This window comes from Coregonus lavaretus (assembly GCF_964263955.1).
Source record: "Coregonus lavaretus genome assembly, contig: HAP1_SCAFFOLD_4793, whole genome shotgun sequence".
NCBI classification, from domain to species: domain Eukaryota; kingdom Metazoa; phylum Chordata; class Actinopteri; order Salmoniformes; family Salmonidae; genus Coregonus; species Coregonus lavaretus.
This window is the reverse complement of record NW_028161631.1, coordinates 26,460-46,600: the sequence shown is the minus strand read 5'-3', so window position 1 is coordinate 46,600 and position 20,141 is coordinate 26,460. Positions and strand designations below refer to the sequence as shown.

The following is a 20,141-nucleotide window of genomic DNA, read 5'->3' as shown; positions in this document are numbered from 1 at the left end:
CTGTGGGTAGGAGCAGGAGCAGGCGCAGGCCGGGGCCAAGGCTGGGCTGAGGTGCTTCTCCTTGGGGTAAGGCAGCGGTTCCTTCAGCCCACCGTTCTGGAGGTTCCCTGGAGGGGGGGCCTGATAGTCCAGCTCCTCTCTCCCGATGTGGTGGTACCGTCTCTTGGACTCCCTCTTCTCCTCGCCCTCTTCCCCCTTGGAGGTCTGGCTCGGGTTGCTGTGGTGGTTCTGGTTACTATGGTTGCTGTAATGATTGTCGTGGTGACCGCCATTGGCGTAGCGATGGTTGTCGAGGTGATTTTGATGGGTGCTGTGGTGGATTTGGTTTTGGAGGTGCCCATTTCCATACTGGTACGGATTGAGGTGATGGTAGTCGTCTTGGCAACAGCTGTCATGGTAGAGGTCGTCATGGTAATGGTTCCGTGCCAGGGCGGAGTTGCCCGACATTGGTTCCTCGCTGTAGAGAGGTGTTCTCTCACTCTCTGGTGTGGTGCAGTTCTCCCCCACCTCGTACACAAACAGGATCTTAGACATGTAGTCAATGATGAGCACCTGGGAACACACATACACACACAGTGACACAGAGCTCCAGACTTTGGCCGAGTGAGGAACAGGCTTGGACTACCTTGGCCCAGTGAGGAACAGGCTTGGACTACCTTGGCCCAGTGAGGAACAGGCTTGGACTACCTTGGCCCAGTGAGGAACAGGCTTGGACTACCTTGGCCCAGTGAGGAACAGGCTTGGACTACCTTGGCCCAGTAGGGAACAGGCTTGGCCTACCTTGGCTCAGTAGAGAACAGGCTTAGTCTACCTTGGCCCAGTGAGGAACAGGTTTGGCCTACCTTGGCCCAGTGAGGAACAGGCTTGGACTACCTTGGCCCAGTGAGGAACAGGCTTGGCCTACCTTGGCCCAGTGAGGAACAGGCTTAGTCTACCTTGGCCCAGTGAGGAACAGGCTTGGCCTACCTTGGCCCAGTGAGGAACAGGCTTAGTCTACCTTGGCCCAGTGAGGAACAGGTTTGGCCTCTGCACCACAGAAATGGATGTTCATGATGAAGATGGTCAGAGATGTAGAGGCCGTGATCATCGTCATCGTCGCTATGTAGTACTTCCCTGGAACACACACACCACACACACACACACACACACACACCACACGATGTGGTTAGTATATGTAGCGGGAACGGGCTTCTGAATACTGTCACACAGGGAAACCCACTCCCCCTCCCACACCATGTAGGAGCATGTAGAGGAGAGGAGGTGCTACATGCACATTTCATTCAGAAAGGATTCAGACATTTTATTACGGTACAGCCTTATTCTAAAATTGATTCAATTGTTTTTTTCCCCCCTCATCAATCTACACACAATACCCCATAATGACAAAGCAAAAACAGGTTTTTAGAAATGTATAAAATTAAATAACAAACGGAAATATCACGTTTACATAAGTATTCAGACCCTTTACTCAGTACTTTGTTGAAGCACCTTTGGCAGCGATTACAGCCTAGAGTCTTCTTGGGTATGACGCAACAAGCTTGGCACACCTGTATTTGGGGAGTTTCTCCCATTCTTCTCTGCAGATCCTCTCAAGCTCTGTCAGGTTGGATGGGGAGCGTCGCTCCACAGCTATTTTCAGGTCTCTCCAGAGACGTTAGATCGGGTTCAAGTCTGGGCTCTGGCTGGGCCACTCAAGGACATTCAGAGACTTGTCCCGAAGCCACTCCTGCGTTGTCTTGGCTGTATGCTTAGGGTCGTTGTCCTGTTGGAAGGTGAACCTTCGCCCCAGTCTGAGGTCCTGAGTGCTCTGGAGCAGGTTTTCATCAAGGATCTCTCTGTACTTTGCTCCGTTCATCTTTCCCTCGATCCTGACTAGTCTCCCAGTCCCTGCCGCTGAAAAACATCCCCACAGCATGATGCTGCCACCACCATGCTTCACCGTAGGGATGGTGCCAGGTTTCCTCCAGACGTGACGCTTGGCATTCAGGCCAAAGTGTTCAATCTTCGTTTCATCAGACCAGAGAATCTTGTTTCTCATGGTCTGAGAGTCCTTCAGGTGCCTTTTGGCAAACACCATGTGAGCTGTCATATGCCTTTTACTGAGGATTGGCTTCCATCTGGCCACTCTACCATAAAGGCCTGATTGGTGGAGTGCTGCAGAGATGGTTGTCCTTCTGGAAGGTTCTCCCATCTCCATAGAGGAACTCTCAAGCTCTGTCAGTGACCATCGGGTACTTGGTCACCTCCCTGACCAAGGCCCTTCTCCCCCGATTGCTCAGTTTGGCCAGGCGGCCAGCTCTAGGAAAAGTCTTGGTGGTTCCAAACTTCTTCCATTTAAGCATGATGGAGGCCACTGTGTTCTTGGAGACCTTCAATGCTGCAGAAATGTTTTGGTACCCTTCCCCAGATCTGTGCCTCGACACAATCCTGTCTCTGAGCTCTACAGACAATTCCTTCAACCTCATGGCTTGGTTTTTGCTCTGACATGCACTGTCAACTGTGGGACCTTATATAGACAGGTGTGTGCCTTTCCAAATCATGTCCAATCAATTGAATTTACCACAGGTGGACTCCAATCAAGTTGTAGAAACATCTCAAGGATGATCAATGGAAACAGGATGCACCTGAGCTCAATTTCGAGTCTCATAGCAAAGAGTTTGAATACTTATGTAAATAAGGTATTTCCGTTTTTTATACATTTCGAAAAACCTGTTTTCGCTTTGTCATTATGGGTATTATGCATAGATTGATGAGGGGGGAAAATGATTTTAGCCATTTTAGAATAAGGCTGTAAGCGAGGTGAAGGGGTCTGAATACTTTCCGAATGCACTGTATGAACCACAGGAGGCTGGTGAGGGGAGGACGGCTCATAATAAGGGCTGGAATGGATCAATGGAACGGCATCAACCACATGGAAACCAAATCAAATCAAATGGATTTATAAAGCCCTTTTTACATCAGCAGATGTCACAAAGTGCTATACAGAAACCCAGCCTAAGACCCCAAACAGCAAACAATGCAGATATAGAAGCACGGTGGCTAGGAAAAACTCCCTAGAAAGGCAGGAACCTAGGAAGAAACCTAGAGAGGAACCAGGCTCTGATGGGTGGCCAGTCTTCTTCTGGCTGTACTGGGTAGAGAGGAACCAGGCTCTGAGGGGTGGCCAGTCCTCTACTGGCTGTACTGGGTAGAGAGGAACCAGGCTCTGAGGGGTGGCCAGTCCTCTTCTGGCTGTACTGGGTAGAGGGGAACCAGGCTCTGAGGGGTGGCCAGTCCTCTTCTGGCTGTACTGGGTAGAGAGGAACCAGGCTCTGAGGGGTGGCCAGTCCTCTACTGGCTGTACTGGGTAGAGAGGAACCAGGCTCTGAGGGGTGGCCAGTCCTCTTCTGGCTGTACTGGGTAGAGAGGAACCAGGCTCTGAGGGGTGGCCAGTCTTCTTCTGGCTGTACTGGGTTAGAGAGGAACCAGGCTCTGAGGGGTGGCCAGTCCTCTAGTGGCTGTACTGGGTAGACCAGAGGAACCAGGCTCTGAGGGGTGGCCAGTCCTCTACTGGCTGTACTGGGTAGAGAGGAACCAGGCTCTGAGGGGTGGCCAGTCCTCTAGTGGCTGTACTGGGTAGAGGGGAACCAGGCTCTGAGGGGTGGCCAGTCCTCTACTGGCTGTACTGGGTAGACCAGAGGAACCAGGCTCTGAGGGGTGGCCAGTCCTCTACTGGCTGTACTGGGTAGACCAGAGGAACCAGGCTCTGAGGGGTGGCCAGTCCTCTACTGGCTGTACTGGGTAGAGAGGAACCAGGCTCTGAGGGGTGGCCAGTCCTCTACTGGCTGTACTGGGTAGAGAGGAACCAGGCTCTGAGGGGTGGCCAGTCCTCTTCTGGCTGTACTGGGTAGAGAGGAACCAGGCTCTGAGGGGTGGCCAGTCCTCTACTGGCTGTACTGGGTGGAGAGGAACCAGGCTCTGAGGGGTGGCCAGTCCTCTTCTGGCTGTACTGGGTTAGAGAGGAACCAGGCTCTGAGGGGTGGCCAGTCCTCTAGTGGCTGTACTGGGTAGAGATGAACCAGGCTCTGAGGGGTGGCCAGTCTTCTTCTGGCTGTACTGGGTTAGAGAGGAACCAGGCTCTGAGGGGTGGCCAGTCCTCTAGTGGCTGTACTGGGTAGACCAGAGGAACCAGGCTCTGAGGGGTGACCAGTTCTCTTCTGGCTGTACTGGGTAGAGAGGAACCAGGCTCTGAGGGGTGGCCAGTCCTCTAGTGGCTGTACTGGGTAGAGGGGAACCAGGCTCTGAGGGGTGGCCAGTCCTCTACTGGCTGTACTGGGTAGAGAGGAACCAGGCTCTGAGGGGTGGCCAGTCCTCTACTGGCTGTACTGGGTAGACCAGAGGAACCAGGCTCTGAGGGGTGGCCAGTCCTCTACTGGCTGTACTGGGTAGAGAGGAACCAGGCTCTGAGGGGTGGCCAGTCCTCTACTGGCTGTACCGGGTGGAGATTATAACAGTACATGGCCATTAAGGCCAGATCGTTCTTCAAGATGTTGAAACGTTCAAACGGTTTGATTTGATTTGACATGGAAACGTCCATGTGTTCTTACCATTGCTTTAATAGCGTTCCAGACATTACTATGAGCCGTCCTCCCCAATTAAGGTGCCATCGGACGCCTGCGATATGCATACTGTCACACACAGACACACACCTCTCACCTATATAGGGAACACTCTCTGAGGGAGACATCACCTATATAGGGAACACTCTCTGAGGGAGGCATCACCTATATATAGGGAACACTCTCTGAGGTAGGCATCACCTATATAGGGAACACTCTCTGAGGGAGGCATCACCTATATAGGGAACACTCTCTGAGGGAGGCATCACCTATATAGGGAACACTCTCTGAGGGAGACATCACCTATATAGGGAACACTCTCTGAGGGAGGCATCACCTATATAGGGAACACACTCTGAGGGAGGCATCACCTATATAGGGAACACTCTCTGAGGGAGGCATCACACTATCACCTATATAGGGAACACTCTCTGAGGGAGGCATCACCTATATATAGGGAACACTCTCTGAGGGAGGCATCACCTATATAGGGAACACTCTCTGAGGGAGGCATCACCTAAATAGGGAACACTCTTTGAGGGAAGCATCACCTATATAGGGAACACTCTCATAGGAGGCATCACCTATATAGGGAACACTCTCTGAGGGAGGCATCACCTATATAGGGAACACTCTGAGGGAGACATCACCTATATAGGGAACACTCTCTGAGGGAGACATCACCTATATAGGGAACACTCTCTGAGGGAGGCATCACACTATCACCTATATAGGGAACACTCTCTGAGGGAGGCATCACCTATATAGGGAACACTCTCTGAGGGAGGCATCACACTATCACCTATAAAGGGAACACTCTCTGAGGGAGGCATCACCTATATAGGGAACACTCTCTGAGGGAGACATCACCTATATAGGGAACACTCTCTGAGGGAGGCATCACCTATATAGGGAACACTCTCTGAGGGAGGCATCACCTATATAGGGAACACTCTCTGAGGGAGGCATCACCTATATAGGGAACACTCTCTGAGGGAGGCATCACACTATCACCTATATAGGGAACACTCTCTGAGGGAGGCATCACCTATATAGGGAACACTCTCTGAGGGAGGCATCACCTATATAGGGAACACTCTCTGAGGGAGGCATCACCTATATAGGGAACACTCTCTGAGGGAGGCATCACCTATATAGGGAACACTCTTTGAGGGAAGCATCACCTATATAGGGAACACTCTCATAGGAGGCATCACCTATATAGGGAACACTCTCTGAGGGAGGCATCACCTATATAGGGAACACTCTCTGAGGGAGGCATCACCTATATAGGGAACACTCTCTGAGGGAGGCATCACCTATATACAGGGAACACTCTCTGAGGGAGGCATCACCTATATAGGGAACACTCTCTGAGGGAGGCATCACCTATATAGGGAACACTCTCTGAGGGAGGCATCACCTATATAGGGAACACTCTCTGAGGGAGGCATCACCTATATAGGGAACACTCTCTGAGGGAGACATCACCTATATACAGGGAACACTCTCTGAGGGAGGCATCACCTATATAGGGAACACTCTCTGAGGGAGGCATCACCTATATAGGGAACACTCTCTGAGGGAGGCATCATACTATCACCTATATAGGGAACACTCTCTGAGGGAGGCATGCTCTCTGCCACCATCAGTTGGAAGACAGTGAGGGCCAGTAGAACCGTCACCCCCAGAGAAACCTTCTCTCCTGAGTCAGCGGGCAGGTAGAAACCCAGGGGGGCTGGAACAACAAAATAAACAGCAGCAATAAATAACACAAACAACAACAATAAACAAACAATACAATAAACCACAAACCCAGCGGGGCTAGAACAGTACAGACAGCAGTCACCACAGAATCGTGCAGCTCCTCTCAGCTGTATACATGAATGTACCATAGAGATGGATAGAGGGGTCTATCACCTCAAAGCCTGCTTTAGCACCATGAATGTACCATAGAGATGGATAGAGGGGGTTATCGCCCCAAAGCCTGCTTTAGCACAATGAATGTACCATAGAGATGGATAGAGGGGTCTATCGCCCCAAAGCCTGCTTTAGCACCATGAATGTACCATAGAGATGGATAGAGGGGGTTATCGCCCCAAAGCCTGCTTTAGCACCATGAATGTACCATAGAGATGGATAGAGGGGTCTATCGCCTCAAAGCCTGCTTTAGCACAATGAATGTAACATAGAGATAGATAGAGGGGTCTATCGCCCCAAAGCCTGCTTTAGCACCATGAATGTACCATAGAGATGGATAGAGGGGTCTATCACCTCAAAGCCTGCTTTAGCACCATGAATGTACCATAGAGATGGATAGAGGGGTCTATCACCTCAAAGCCTGCTTTAGCACAATGAATGTACCATAGAGATGGATAGAGGGGTCTATCACCTCAAAGCCTGCTTTAGCCCCATGAATGTACCATAGAGATGGATAGAGGGGGTTATCGCCTGCTTTAGCCCCATGAATGTACCATAGAGATGGATAGAGGGGTCTATCACCTCAAAGCCTGCATTAGCACCATATTATAGTAGTCAAGCAATTTGCTAATGATCAGAGCACTGTCTTCTACAAATGGAGTTTCTGTCGATTTAGTAGCATGGCTTTTAATGTATATCTCGCCATCTAGTGGCCACAGTAAGTGACTGCTACTAATGCTATTACTACCACCAATACATACCAAAACAACGACTGCTACTACTACTACTACTACTACTACAACTACTACTACTACTACTGCTACTAATACCAATACAACTACTAATACCAATACAACTACTACTACCACTATAACTACTACCACTACTAACAATATTAATAATACTAACACTAATAATATAACAATAAGAACAATAAGAACAATAAGAAACCATAACAACAATAATAATAATAACAATAATAATAACTATAATAACATTAGCAATAATAGCAACAATAGCAATTATGATAATAACAATAATAATAATAATAACAATAATAATACTATAATAACTATATTACTACGAATAATAATAACAATAATAATAATAACAATAATAATAATAATAATAACAATAATAAACAATAATTGTAATAATAACAACAACAATAATAATAATATTAATAAACAACAATGATAATAACAACAATAATAATAGTACCTAGGAAGGAGATGAGGAAGCAGGGCAGTAGCAGGTTGAAGATGTAGAAGAGAGATCGTCTCTTCAGATGGAGGGTGTAGGTGATGTCAGGATAGGGGTCCGAGCAGCAGCCGTACATGATGACGTTCCGTACCGCCGGCATTCCGTGGCACTCCCACTCCACGTTCTCCACAAAGTCTGACAGGTCCCCACTGTCCATGCCCATGGCTATGTCCACCTGGAGACACACACAGGGTACACACACTGTCCATCCCCCATGGCTATGTCCACCTGGAGACACACACAGGGTACACACACTGTCCATCCCCCATGGCTATGTCCACCTGGAGACACACACTGTCCATCCCCCATGGCTATGTCCACCTGGAGACACACACAGGGTACACACACTGTCCATCCCCCATGGCTATGTCCACCTGGAGACACACACAGGGTACACACACTGTCCATCCCCCATGGCTATGTCCACCTGGAGACACACACAGGGTACACACACTGTCCATCCCCCATGGCTATGTCCACCTGGAGACACACACAGGGTACACACACTGTCCATCCCCCATGGCTATGTCCACCTGGAGACACACACAGGGTACACACACTGTCCATCCCCCATGGCTATGTCCACCTGGAGACACACACAGGGTACACACACTGTCCATCCCCCATGGCTATGTCCACCTGGAGACACACACAGGGTACACACACTGTCCATCCCCCATGGCTATGTCCACCTGGAGACACACACAGGGTACACACACTGTCCATCCCCCATGGCTATGTCCACCTGGAGACACACACAGGGTACACACACTGTCCATCCCCCATGGCTATGTCCACCTGGAGACACACACAGGGTACACACACTGTCCATCCCCCATGGCTATGTCCACCTGGAGACACACACAGGGTACACACACTGTCCATCCCCCATGGCTATGTCCACCTGGAGACACACACAGGGTACACACACTGTCCATCCCCCATGGCTATGTCCACCTGGAGACACACACAGGGTACACACACTGTCCATCCCCCATGGCTATGTCCACCTGGAGACACACACAGGGTACACACACTGTCCATCCCCCATGGCTATGTCCACCTGGAGACACACACAGGGTACACACACTGTCCATCCCCCATGGCTATGTCCACCTGGAGACACACACAGGGTACACACACTGTCCATCCCCCATGGCTATGTCCACCTGGAGACACACACAGGGTACACACACTGTCCATCCCCCATGGCTATGTCCACCTGGAGACACACACAGGGTACACACCACTGTCCATCCCCCATGGCTATGTCCACCTGGAGACACACACAGGGTACACACACTGTCCATCCCCCATGGCTATGTCCACCTGGAGACACACACAGGGTACACACACTGTCCATCCCCCATGACTATGTCCACCTGGAGACACACACAGGGTACACACACTGTCCATCCCCCATGGCTATGTCCACCTGGAGACACACACAGGGTACACACACTGTCCATCCCCCATGGCTATGTCCACCTGGAGACACACACAGGGTACACACACTTACACACAGTACACACACACATACAGTATACACACACACACACACACACACACACACACACACACACACACACACACACACACACACTGTATACACACACACACACACACACACAGTATACACACACACACACACACACACACAGTATACACACACACTGTATACACACACACACACACACACAGTTTACACACACACACACACACACACACACAGTACACACACTTACACACAGTATACACACACACATACAGTATACACACACACACACACACACTCACATTTTACACACTTACACACAGTACACACACACACACACAGTTTACACACACACACACACACACACACACACACACTGTATACACACACACACACACACACACAGTATACACACGCACACACACACACACACAGTATACACACACACTGTATACACACACACACACACACACAGTTTACACACACACACACACACACAGTACACACACTTACACACAGTATACACACACACATACAGTATACACACACACACACACTCACATTTTACACACTTACACACAGTACACACACACACACACAGTTTACACACACACACAGTATACACACACACACAGTACACACACACACACACACATACAGTATACACACATACAGCGTAGCTAATGTCTGTTCAAATCAAATCAAATCATATTTAGCAGATGTTATTGTGGGTGTAGCTAAATGCTTGTGTTCCTAGCTCCAACAGTGCAGTAATATCTAACAATACACAACAATACACACAAATATAAAAGTAAAAGAAGGGAATTAAGAAATATATAAATATTAGGACGAGCAATGTCGGAGTGGTATTGACTAAAATACAGTAGAATAGAATACAGTATATACATATGAGATGAGTAAAGCAGTATGTAAACATTATTAATGGAACACTAGTCACTTTAATAAAGTGACCAGTGATTCCATGTCTATGTATATAGGGCAGCAGCCTCTAAGGTGCAGGGTTGAGTAACCGGGTGGTAGCCGGCTAGTGATGGCTATTTAACAGTCTGATGGCCTTGAGATAGAAGCTGTTTTTCAGTCTCTCGGTCCCAGCTTTGATGCACCTGTACTGACCTCGCCTTCTGGATGATAGCGGGGTGAACAGGCAGTGGCTCGGGTGGTTGATGTCCTTGATGATCTTTTTGGCCTTCCTGTGACATCGGGTGCTGTAGGTGTCCTGGAGGGCGGGTAGTTTGCCCCCGGTAATGCGTTGGGCAGACCGCACCACCCTCTGGAGAGCCCTGCGGTTGCAGGCGGTGCAGTTGCCGTGCCAGGTGGTGATACAGCCCGACAGGATGCTCTCAATTGTGCATCTGTAAAGGTTTGTGAGGGTTTTAGGTGCCAAGCCAAGTTTCTTCAGCCTCCTGAGGTTGAAGAGGCTCTGTTGCACCTTCTTCACCACACTGTCTGTGTGGGTGGACCATTTCAGTTTGTCAGTGATGTGTACGCCAAGGAACTTGTAGCTTTCCACCTTCTCCACTGCGGTCCCGTCAATGTGGATAGGGGCGTGCTCCCTCTGCGTTTCCTGAAGTCCACGATCAGCTCCTTTGTTTTGTTGATGTTGAGTGAGAGGTTATTTTCCTGGCACCACTCCGCCAGGGCCCTCACCTCCTCCCTGTAGGCTGTCTCGTCATTGTTGGTAATCAGGCCTACTATTGTTGTGTCGTCTGCAAACTTGATGATTGAGTTGGAGGCGTGCATGGCCACGCAGTCATGGGTGAACAGGGAGTACAGCAGGGGACTGAGCACGCACCCTTGAGGGTCCCCTGTGTTGAGGATCAGCAAAGTGGAGGTGTTGTTTCCTACCTTCACCACCTGGGGGCGGCCCGCCAGGAAGTCCAGGACCCAGTTGCACAGGGCGGGGTTCAGACCCAGGGCCTGGAGCTTAATGATGAGCTTGGAGGGTACTATGGTGTTGAATGCTGAGCTATAGTCAATGAACAGCATTCTTACATAGGTATTCCTCTTGTCCAGATGGGATAGGGCAGTGGGCAGTGCGATGGCGATTGCATCGTCTGTGGATCTATTGGGGCGGTAAGCAAATTGAAGTGGGTCTAGAGTAACAGGCAAGGTAGAGGTGATATGATCCTTGACTAGTCTCTCAAAGCACTTCATGATGACAGAAGTGAGTGCTACGGGGCGATAGTCATTCAGTTCAGTTACCTTTGCTTTCTTGGGTACAGGAACAATGGTGAACATCTTGAAGCATGTGGGGACAACAGACTGGGATAGGGAGAGATTGAATATTATGACACCTCCACTGTGGGGAATATGTCCGTAAACACTCCAGCCAGCTGGTCTGCACATGCTCTGCTCCAGCGTTGCTAAAGTCTGCTCCAGCGTTGCTAAAGTCTGTTCCAGTGTTGCTAAAGTCTGCTCCAGTGTTGCTAAAGTCTGTTCCAGTGTTGCTAAAGTCTGTTCCAGTGTTGCTAAAGTCTGTTCCAGTGTTGCTAAAGTCTGTTCCAGTGTTGCTAAAGTCTGTTCCAGTGTTGCTAAAGTCTGTTCCAGTGTTGCTAAAGTCTGTTCCAGCGATGCTAAAGTCTGTTCCAGCGATGCTAAAGTCTGTTCCAGTGCTGCTAAAGTCTTTTCCAGTGTTGCTAAAGTCTGTTCCAGTGCTGCTAAAGTCTGTTCCAGTGTTGCTAAAGTCTGTTCCAGTGCTGCTAAAGTCTGTTCCAGTGCTGCTAAAGTCTGTTCCAGTGCTGCTAAAGTCTGTTCCAGTGCTGCTAAAGTCTGTTCCAGTGCTGCTAAAGTCTGTTCCAGTGCTGCTAAAGTCTGCTCCAGTGTTGCTAAAGTCTGTTCCAGTGCTGCTAAAGTCTGTTCCAGCGATGCTAAAGTCTGTTCCAGTGCTGCTAAAGTCTGTTCCAGTGTTGCTAAAGTCTGTTCCAGTGTTGCTAAAGTCTGTTCCAGTGTTGCTAAAGTCTGTTCCAGTGCTGCTAAAGTCTGTTCCAGTGTTGCTAAAGTCTGTTCCAGTGCTGCTAAAGTCTGTTCCAGTGTTGCTAAAGTCTGTTCCAGTGCTGCTAAAGTCTGTTCCAGTGTTGCTAATTTCTGTTCCAGTGTTGCTAATTTCTGTTCCAGTGCTGCTAAAGTCTGTTCCAGTGTTGCTAAAGTCTGTTCCAGTGTTGCTAAAGTCTGTTCCAGTGTTGCTAAAGTCTGTTCCAGTGCTGCTAAAGTCTGTTCCAGTGCTGCTAAAGTCTGTTCCAGTGTTGCTAAAGTCTGTTCCAGTGCTGCTAAAGTCTGTTCCAGTGTTGCTAAAGTCTGTTCCAGTGTTGCTAATTTCTGTTCCAGTGTTGCTAAAGTCTGCTCCAGTGTTGCTAAAGTCTGTTCCAGCGATGCTAAAGTCTGTTCCAGCATTGCTAAAGTCTGGCTCCAGTGTTGCTAAAGTCTGTTCCAGCATTGCTAAAGTCTGTTCCAGTGCTGCTAAAGTCTGTTCCAGTGTTGCTAAAGTCTGTTCCAGTGTTGCTAAAGTCTGTTCCAGTGTTGCTAAAGTCTGTTCCAGTGTTGCTAATTTCTGTTCCAGCTGCAATCTTTCCGTTTTTAAGAAACTTAGCAACATGTGTGTATTATACCATACATGTATACCTATATATATATATACACACACATACATACATACATACATACATACATACATACATACAGTGGGGAGAACAAGTATTTGATACACTGCTGATTTTGCAGGTTTTCCTACTTACAAAGCATGTAGAGGTCTGTAATTTTTATCATAGGTACACTTCAACTGTGAGAGATGGAATCTAAAACAAAAATCCAGAAAATCACATTGTATGATTTTTAAGTAATTAATTTGCATTACATAAGTATTTGATACATCAGAAAAGCAGAACATAATATTTGGTACAGAAACCTTTGTTTGCAATTACAGAGATCATACGTTTCCTGTAGGTCTTGACCAGGTTTGCACACACTGCAGCAGGGATTTTGGCCCACTCCTCCATACAGACCTTCTCCAGATCCTTCAGGTTTCGGGGCTGTCGCTGGGCAATACGGACTTTCAGCTCCCTCCAAAGATTTTCTATTGGGTTCAGGTCTGGAGACTGGCTAGGCCACTCCAGGACCTTGAGATGCTTCTTACGGAGCCACTCCTTAGTTGCCCTGGCTGTGTGTTTCGGGTCGTTGTCATGCTGGAAGACCCACCGTCATCTTGAACTTCTCACCAAGCTGTTTGCCTATTGTCCTGTAGCCCAACCCAGCCTTGTGCAGGTCTACAATTTTATCCCTGATGTCCTTACACAGCTCTCTGGTCTTGGCCATTGTGGAGAGGTTGGAATCTGTTTGATTGAGTGTGTGGACAGGTGTCTTTTATACAGGTAACGAGTTCAAACAGGTGCAGTTAATACAGGTAATGAGTGGAGAACAGGAGGGCTTCTTAAAGAAAAACTAACAGGTCTGTGAGAGCCGGAATTCTTACTGGTTGGTAGGTGATCAAATACTTATGTCATGCAATAAATTGCAAATTAATTACTTAAAAATCATACAATGTGATTTTCTGGATTTTTGTTTTAGATTCCGTCTCTCACAGTTGAAGTGTACCTATGATAAAAAATTACAGACCTCTACATGCTTTGTAAGTAGGAAAACCTGCAAAATCGGCAGTGTATCAAATACTTGTTCTCCCCACTGTACATATATATACACATACATACATACATACATATATACATATATATACACATACACACACTACCGGTCAAAACTTTTAGAACACCTACTCATTCCAGGGTTTTTCTTTATTTTCTACATTGTAGAATAATAGTGAAGACATCAAAACTTTGAAATAACACATATGGAATCATGTAGTAACCAAAAGTGTTAAACAAATCAAAATATATATTTTATATTTAAGATTCTTCAAATAGCCACCCTTTGCCTTGATGACAGCTTTGCACACTCTTGGCATTCTCTCAACAAGCTTCATGAGGTAGTCACCTGGAATGCATTTCAATTAACAGGTATGCCTTGTTAAAAGTTAATTTGTGGAATTTATTTCCTTCTTAATGCGTTTGAGCCAATCAGTTGTGTTGTGACAAGGTAGGGGGTATATACAGAAGATAGCCCTATTTGGTAAAAGACCAAGTCCATATTATGGCAAGAACAGCTCAAATAAGCAAAGAGAAATGACAGTCCATCATTACTTTAAGACATGAAGGTCAGTCAATACAGAACATTTCAAGAATGTTTCTTCAAGTGCAGTCGCAAAAACCGTCAAGCGCTATGATGAAACTGGCTCTCATGAGGACCACCACAGGAATGGAAGACCCAGAGTTACCTCTGCTGCAGAGGATAATTTCATTAGAGTTACCAGCCTCAGAAATTGCAGCCCAAATAAATGCTTCACAGAGTTCAAGTAACAGACACATCTCAACATCAACTGTTCAGAGGAGACTGTGTGAATCAGGCCTTCATGGTCGAATTGCTGCAAAGAAACCACTACTAAAGGACACCAATAAGAAGAAGAGACTTGCTTGGGCCAAGAAACACGAGCAATGGACATTAGACCGGTGGAAATGTGTCCTTTGGTCTTGAGTCCAAATTGGTGATTTTTGGTTCCAACCGCCGTGTCCTTGTGAGACGCGGTGTGGGTGAACGGATGATCTCCGCATGTGTATTTCCCACCGTAAAGCATGGAGGAAGAGGTGTTATGGTGTGGGGGTGCTTTGCTGGTGACACTGTCTGTGATTATTTAGAATTCAAGGGACACTTAACCAGCATGGCTACCACAGCATTCTGCAGCGATACGCCATCCCATCTGGTTTGGGCTTAGTGGGACTATCATTTGTTTTTCAACAGGACAATGACCCAACACACCTCCAGGCTGTGTAAGGCCTATTTTACCAAGAAGGAGAGTGATGGAGCGTTGCATCAGGTGACCTGGCCTCCACAATCCCCCGAGCTCAACCCAATTGAGATGGTTTGGGATGAGTCGGACCGCAGAGTGAAGGAAAAGCAGCCAACAAGTGCTCAGCATATGTGGGAACTCCTTCAAGAAAGTTGGAAAAGCATTCCAGGTGAAGCTGGTTGAGAGAATGCCAAGAGTGTGCAAAGCTGTCATCAAGGCAAAGGGTGGCTATTTGAAGAATCTTAAATATAAAATATATTTTGATTTGTTTAACACTTTTTTTGGTTACTACATGATTCCATATGTGTTATTTCATAGTTTTGATGTCTTCACTATTATTCTACAATGTAGAAAATAGTAAAAAATAAAGAAAAACCCTTGAATGAGTAGGTGTTCTAAAACCTTTGACAGGTAGTGTGTATATATATATTTAGAGTGCGTATATGCATGTGTAAATGTATCTTTATGTGTGTGCGTGTGCGTGTGCGTGTGTGTGTGTGTGTGTGCGTGTGTGCGTGTGCGTGTGTGTGCGTGCGCGTGTGTGTGTGTGTGTGTGTGTATACCTCTGTGCATACCTGGTTGCCGTTGTATGTCCATGACCCAAAGGTGAGGTTACACCACTGCCAGTCGAAGGGAAAGTAGGAGACGTCCACAACACAGGAGCTCTTAGTGATGGCAGGCATGTCCCAGGTTATCTCTCCATTATAACGTAACACCACGTTGGTCTCCGCTGGACCAGATGCCTCCTCATCAGCCCTACACACAGAGACACACACAGAGACACAGAGAGACACGCACAGAGACACAGAGAGACACACACAGAGACACAGAGAGACACGCACAGAGACACAGAGAGACACACACAGAGACACGCAGAGACACGCACAGAGACATAGAGAGACACACACAGAGACACAGAGAGACACACACAGAGACACGCAGAGACACGCACAGAGACACAGAGAGACACGCACAGAGACACGCAGAGACACACAGAGACATATAGAGACACACACAGAGACACAGAGAGACACACAGAGACACAGAGACACGCACAGAGACACAGAGAGACACACACAGAGACACAGAGAGACACACACAGAGACACAGAGAGACACACACAGAGACACAGAGAGACACGCACAGACACGCAGAGACACACAGAGACACAGAGAGACACACACAGAGACACACACACAGAGACACGCACAGAGACACAGAGAGACACACACAGAGACACAGAGACACAGAAACACAGAGAGACATGCACAGAGACACACGCCCAGTATAAATACACACACACACGGAGACACATAGAGAGGTACATAGAGACACATAGAGAGACATAGAGAGACATGGAGAGGTACATAGAGACACATAGAGAGGTACATAGAGAGACATAGAGATACATAGAGAGACATAGAGAGACATAGAGACACATAGAGACACATAGAGAGGTACATAGAGAGACATAGAGAGACATGGAGAGGTACATAGAGACACATAGAGAGGTACATAGAGACACATAGAGAGACATGGAGAGGTACATAGAGACACATAGAGAGATACATAGAGAGACATAGAGAGACATAGAGAGACATAGAGACACATAGAGAGACATAGAGAGGTACATAGAGAGACATAGAGACATAGAGAGACATAGAGAGACATAGAGAGACATAGAGAGACATAGAGGTACATAGAGAGACATAGAGAGACATAGAGAGACATAGAGACATAGAGAGACATAGAGAGACATAGAGAGACATAGAGAGACATAGAGACACATAGAGACACATAGAGACACATAGAGAGACATAGAGAGGTACATAGAGACACATAGAGAGACATAGAGAGACATAGAGACACATAGAGAGACATAGAGACACATAGAGAGGTACAGTACCAGTCAAAAGTTTGGACACACCTATTCATTCAATGATATTTCTTTATTTTTAAAGACATCAAAACTATGAAATATAACAGCGTTAAACAATATAAAAGTGTTAAACAATATATTTTATATTTGAGATTCTTCAAATAGACACCCTTTGCCTTGATGACAGCTTTGAGAGAGAGAGAGCGAGAGCGAGAGCGAGAGCGAGAGAGACAGAGACAGAGACAGAGAGAGAGAGAGAGACAGAGACAGAGAGAGAGACAGAGAGACAGAGAGAGAGAGACAGAGAGAGACAGAGACAGAGAGAGAGAGAGAGAGACAGAGACAGAGAGAGCGAGACAGAGACAGAGAGAGCGAGAGAGAGAGATCCAGACTGACTTGTTATAAAGCACTATGTCAGGTCTCCAAACCAGGTTACTGGGGATACGGATAACCTCCAGACCATCATATTCCTCTTTATCCCACTTCAGGTACGCATCAAACCATGTCTGACGGATCCACAAGTAGGTAGTCAACACCTGGTTCCTCTCATCCTACACACACACACATACACACACACACACGTAAGATAAGGACAGGTGAAACTTGTCATCCTGGTTATATAACTAACAATGTTATATCTATATTACAATCCACTGCTGCCACTTGCTGCTCTCTAGAGACGTTAAAAAGACACTGCACCAGGAACAGGGTTGGAGAACCCTGCAGTACACCAGGAACAGGGTTGGAGAGCCCTGCAGTACACCAGGAACAGGGTTGGAGAACCCTGCAGTACACCAGAGTACACCAGGAATAGGGTTGGAGAACCCTGCAGTACACCAGGAACAGGGTTGGAGAGCCCTGCAGTACACCAGGAACAGGGTTGGAGAACCCTGCACTACACCAGGAACAGGGTTGGAGAAACTTGCAGTACACCAGGAACAGGGTTGGAGAGCCCTGCAGAACACCAGGAACAGGGTTGGAGAACCCTGCAGTACACCAGGAACAGGGTTGGAGAACCCTGCCGAACAAGCAGGAACAGGGTTGGAGAGCCCTGCAGTACACCAGGAACAGGGTTGGAGAGCCCTGCAGTACACCAGGAACAGGGTTGGAGAACCCTGCAGTACACCAGGAACAGGGTTGGAGAACCTTGCAGTACACCAGGAACAGGGTTGGAGAACCCTGCAGTACACCAGGAACAGGGTTGGAGAACCTTGCAGTACACCAGGAACAGGGTTGGAGAACCTTGCAGTACACCAGGAACAGGTTTGGAGAACCCTGCAGTACACCAGGAACAGGGTTGGAGAACCTTGCAGTACACCAGGAACAGGGTTGGAGAACCCTGCAGTACACCAGGAACAGGGTTGGAGAACCTTGCAGTACACCAGGAACAGGGTTGGAGAACCTTGCAGTACACCAGGAACAGGGTTGGAGAACCCTGCAGTAAACACACAACAGGCTGCTGGTGTTCTACTCTAGTGAGTCCTCACCATGTCTTTGATCTGAGACAGGGTGATCTGTAGTGAGTCCTCACCATGTCTTTGATCTGAGACAGGGTGATCTGTAGTGAGTCCTCACCATGTCTTTGATCTGAGACAGGGTGATCTGTAGTGAGTCCTCACCATGTCTTTGATCTGAGACAGGGTGATCTGTAGTGAGTCCTCACCATGTCTTTGATCTGAGACAGGGTGATCTGTAGTGAGTCCTCACCATGTCTTTGATCTGAGACAGGGTGATCTGTAGTGAGTCCTCACCATGTCTTTGATCTGAGACAGGGTGATCTGTAGTGAGTCCTCACCATGTCTTTGATCTGAGACAGGGTGATCTGTAGTGTGACGTTCAGGGTCTTGTCTGTGTCCTCTACTGGTCTCAGAGCACTAGAGTAACTCTCCATCAGGTCATTAAGCAGCTTCTGGGCATAACGACCCTGGGCACTGGTACACACTGGAGGGGAGGAGGGGGGAGAGGGGGGAGGGGGGAGGGGGGAGGGGGAGAGGGGGAGAGGAGGGGGGGGAGAGAGGAGAGGGAGAGGAGGGGGGAGGAGGAGGGGGGGGGGGAGGAGGAGGGGGGGAGGGGAGGGGGGGGGGGAGGGGGAGAGGGGAGAGGGAGAGGAGGGGGGAGGAGGAGGGGGGGGGGAGAGGGGAGGGGGAGAGGGAGAGGGGGGGGAGGGAGAGGAGGGGGGGGAGAGGGGAGAGGGGAGAGGGGAGGGGGGAGAGGGGAGAAGAGTGGGGAGAATTATTGATCTATAATACTAATTAACAACATGATAGAGGTCCTCTCACCATTGATCCATAATACTAATTAACAACATGATAGAGATCCTCTCCCCATTGATCCATAATACTAATTAACAACATGATAGAGGTCCTCTCACCATTGATCCATAATACTAATTAACAACATGATAGAGATCCTCTCACCATTGATCCATAATACTAATTAACAACATGATAGAGGTCCTCCCACCATTGGTCCATAATACTAATTAACAACACGATAGAGATCCTCTCACCATTGATCCATAATACTAATTAACAACATGATAGAGATCCTCCCACCATTGATCCATAATACTAATTAACAACATGATAGAGATCCTCTCACCATTGATCCATAATACTAATTAACAACATGATAGAGATCCTCTCACCATTGATCCATAATCCTAATTAACAACATGATAGAGATCCTCTCACCATTGATCCATAATCCTAATTAACAACATGATAGAGATCCTCTCACCATTGATCCATAATACTAATTAACAACATGATAGAGGTCCTCTCACCATTGATCCAACAGCTGGCCCATGCCAGTAGAGCCACCGTCTTCATGTTGCCCTGCTGCCTCCAACCAACAGATCAATTATTCAACTAACAAATAACAGAGACAGCCTCGTTAGAATCCTCTTCCACTGAGTCCCATTGCGATCCACAGCCCAACCACAGACTGCACAGAACACTCTGCACAGAACACTCTAGATAGAACACTAGATAGAACACTCTAGATAGAACAATCTAGAACTTAGATATTGCGTTCTAGAGTCTTGACGCTCCGCTGGTCGTTATTTTTGTG

The 20,141-nt window shown here is 47.7% G+C and overlaps 1 protein-coding gene across 1 annotated transcript; it reads right to left on the bottom strand.

The window, feature by feature from the left end:
* Positions 1-30: 30 nt before the first annotated feature.
* On the bottom strand, positions 31-19,900 carry LOC311120306 (neuronal acetylcholine receptor subunit alpha-9-I; the record flags this gene model as incomplete). Its single annotated transcript, XM_084194931.1, has 8 exons — positions 31-552; positions 998-1,113; positions 6,202-6,336; positions 7,740-7,956; positions 15,766-15,946; positions 17,466-17,620; positions 18,865-19,010; positions 19,855-19,900. Coding segments are annotated over 8 exons (1,518 nt in total), but the record flags the coding sequence as incomplete, so codon positions are not given.
* Positions 19,901-20,141: the final 241 nt, after the last annotated feature.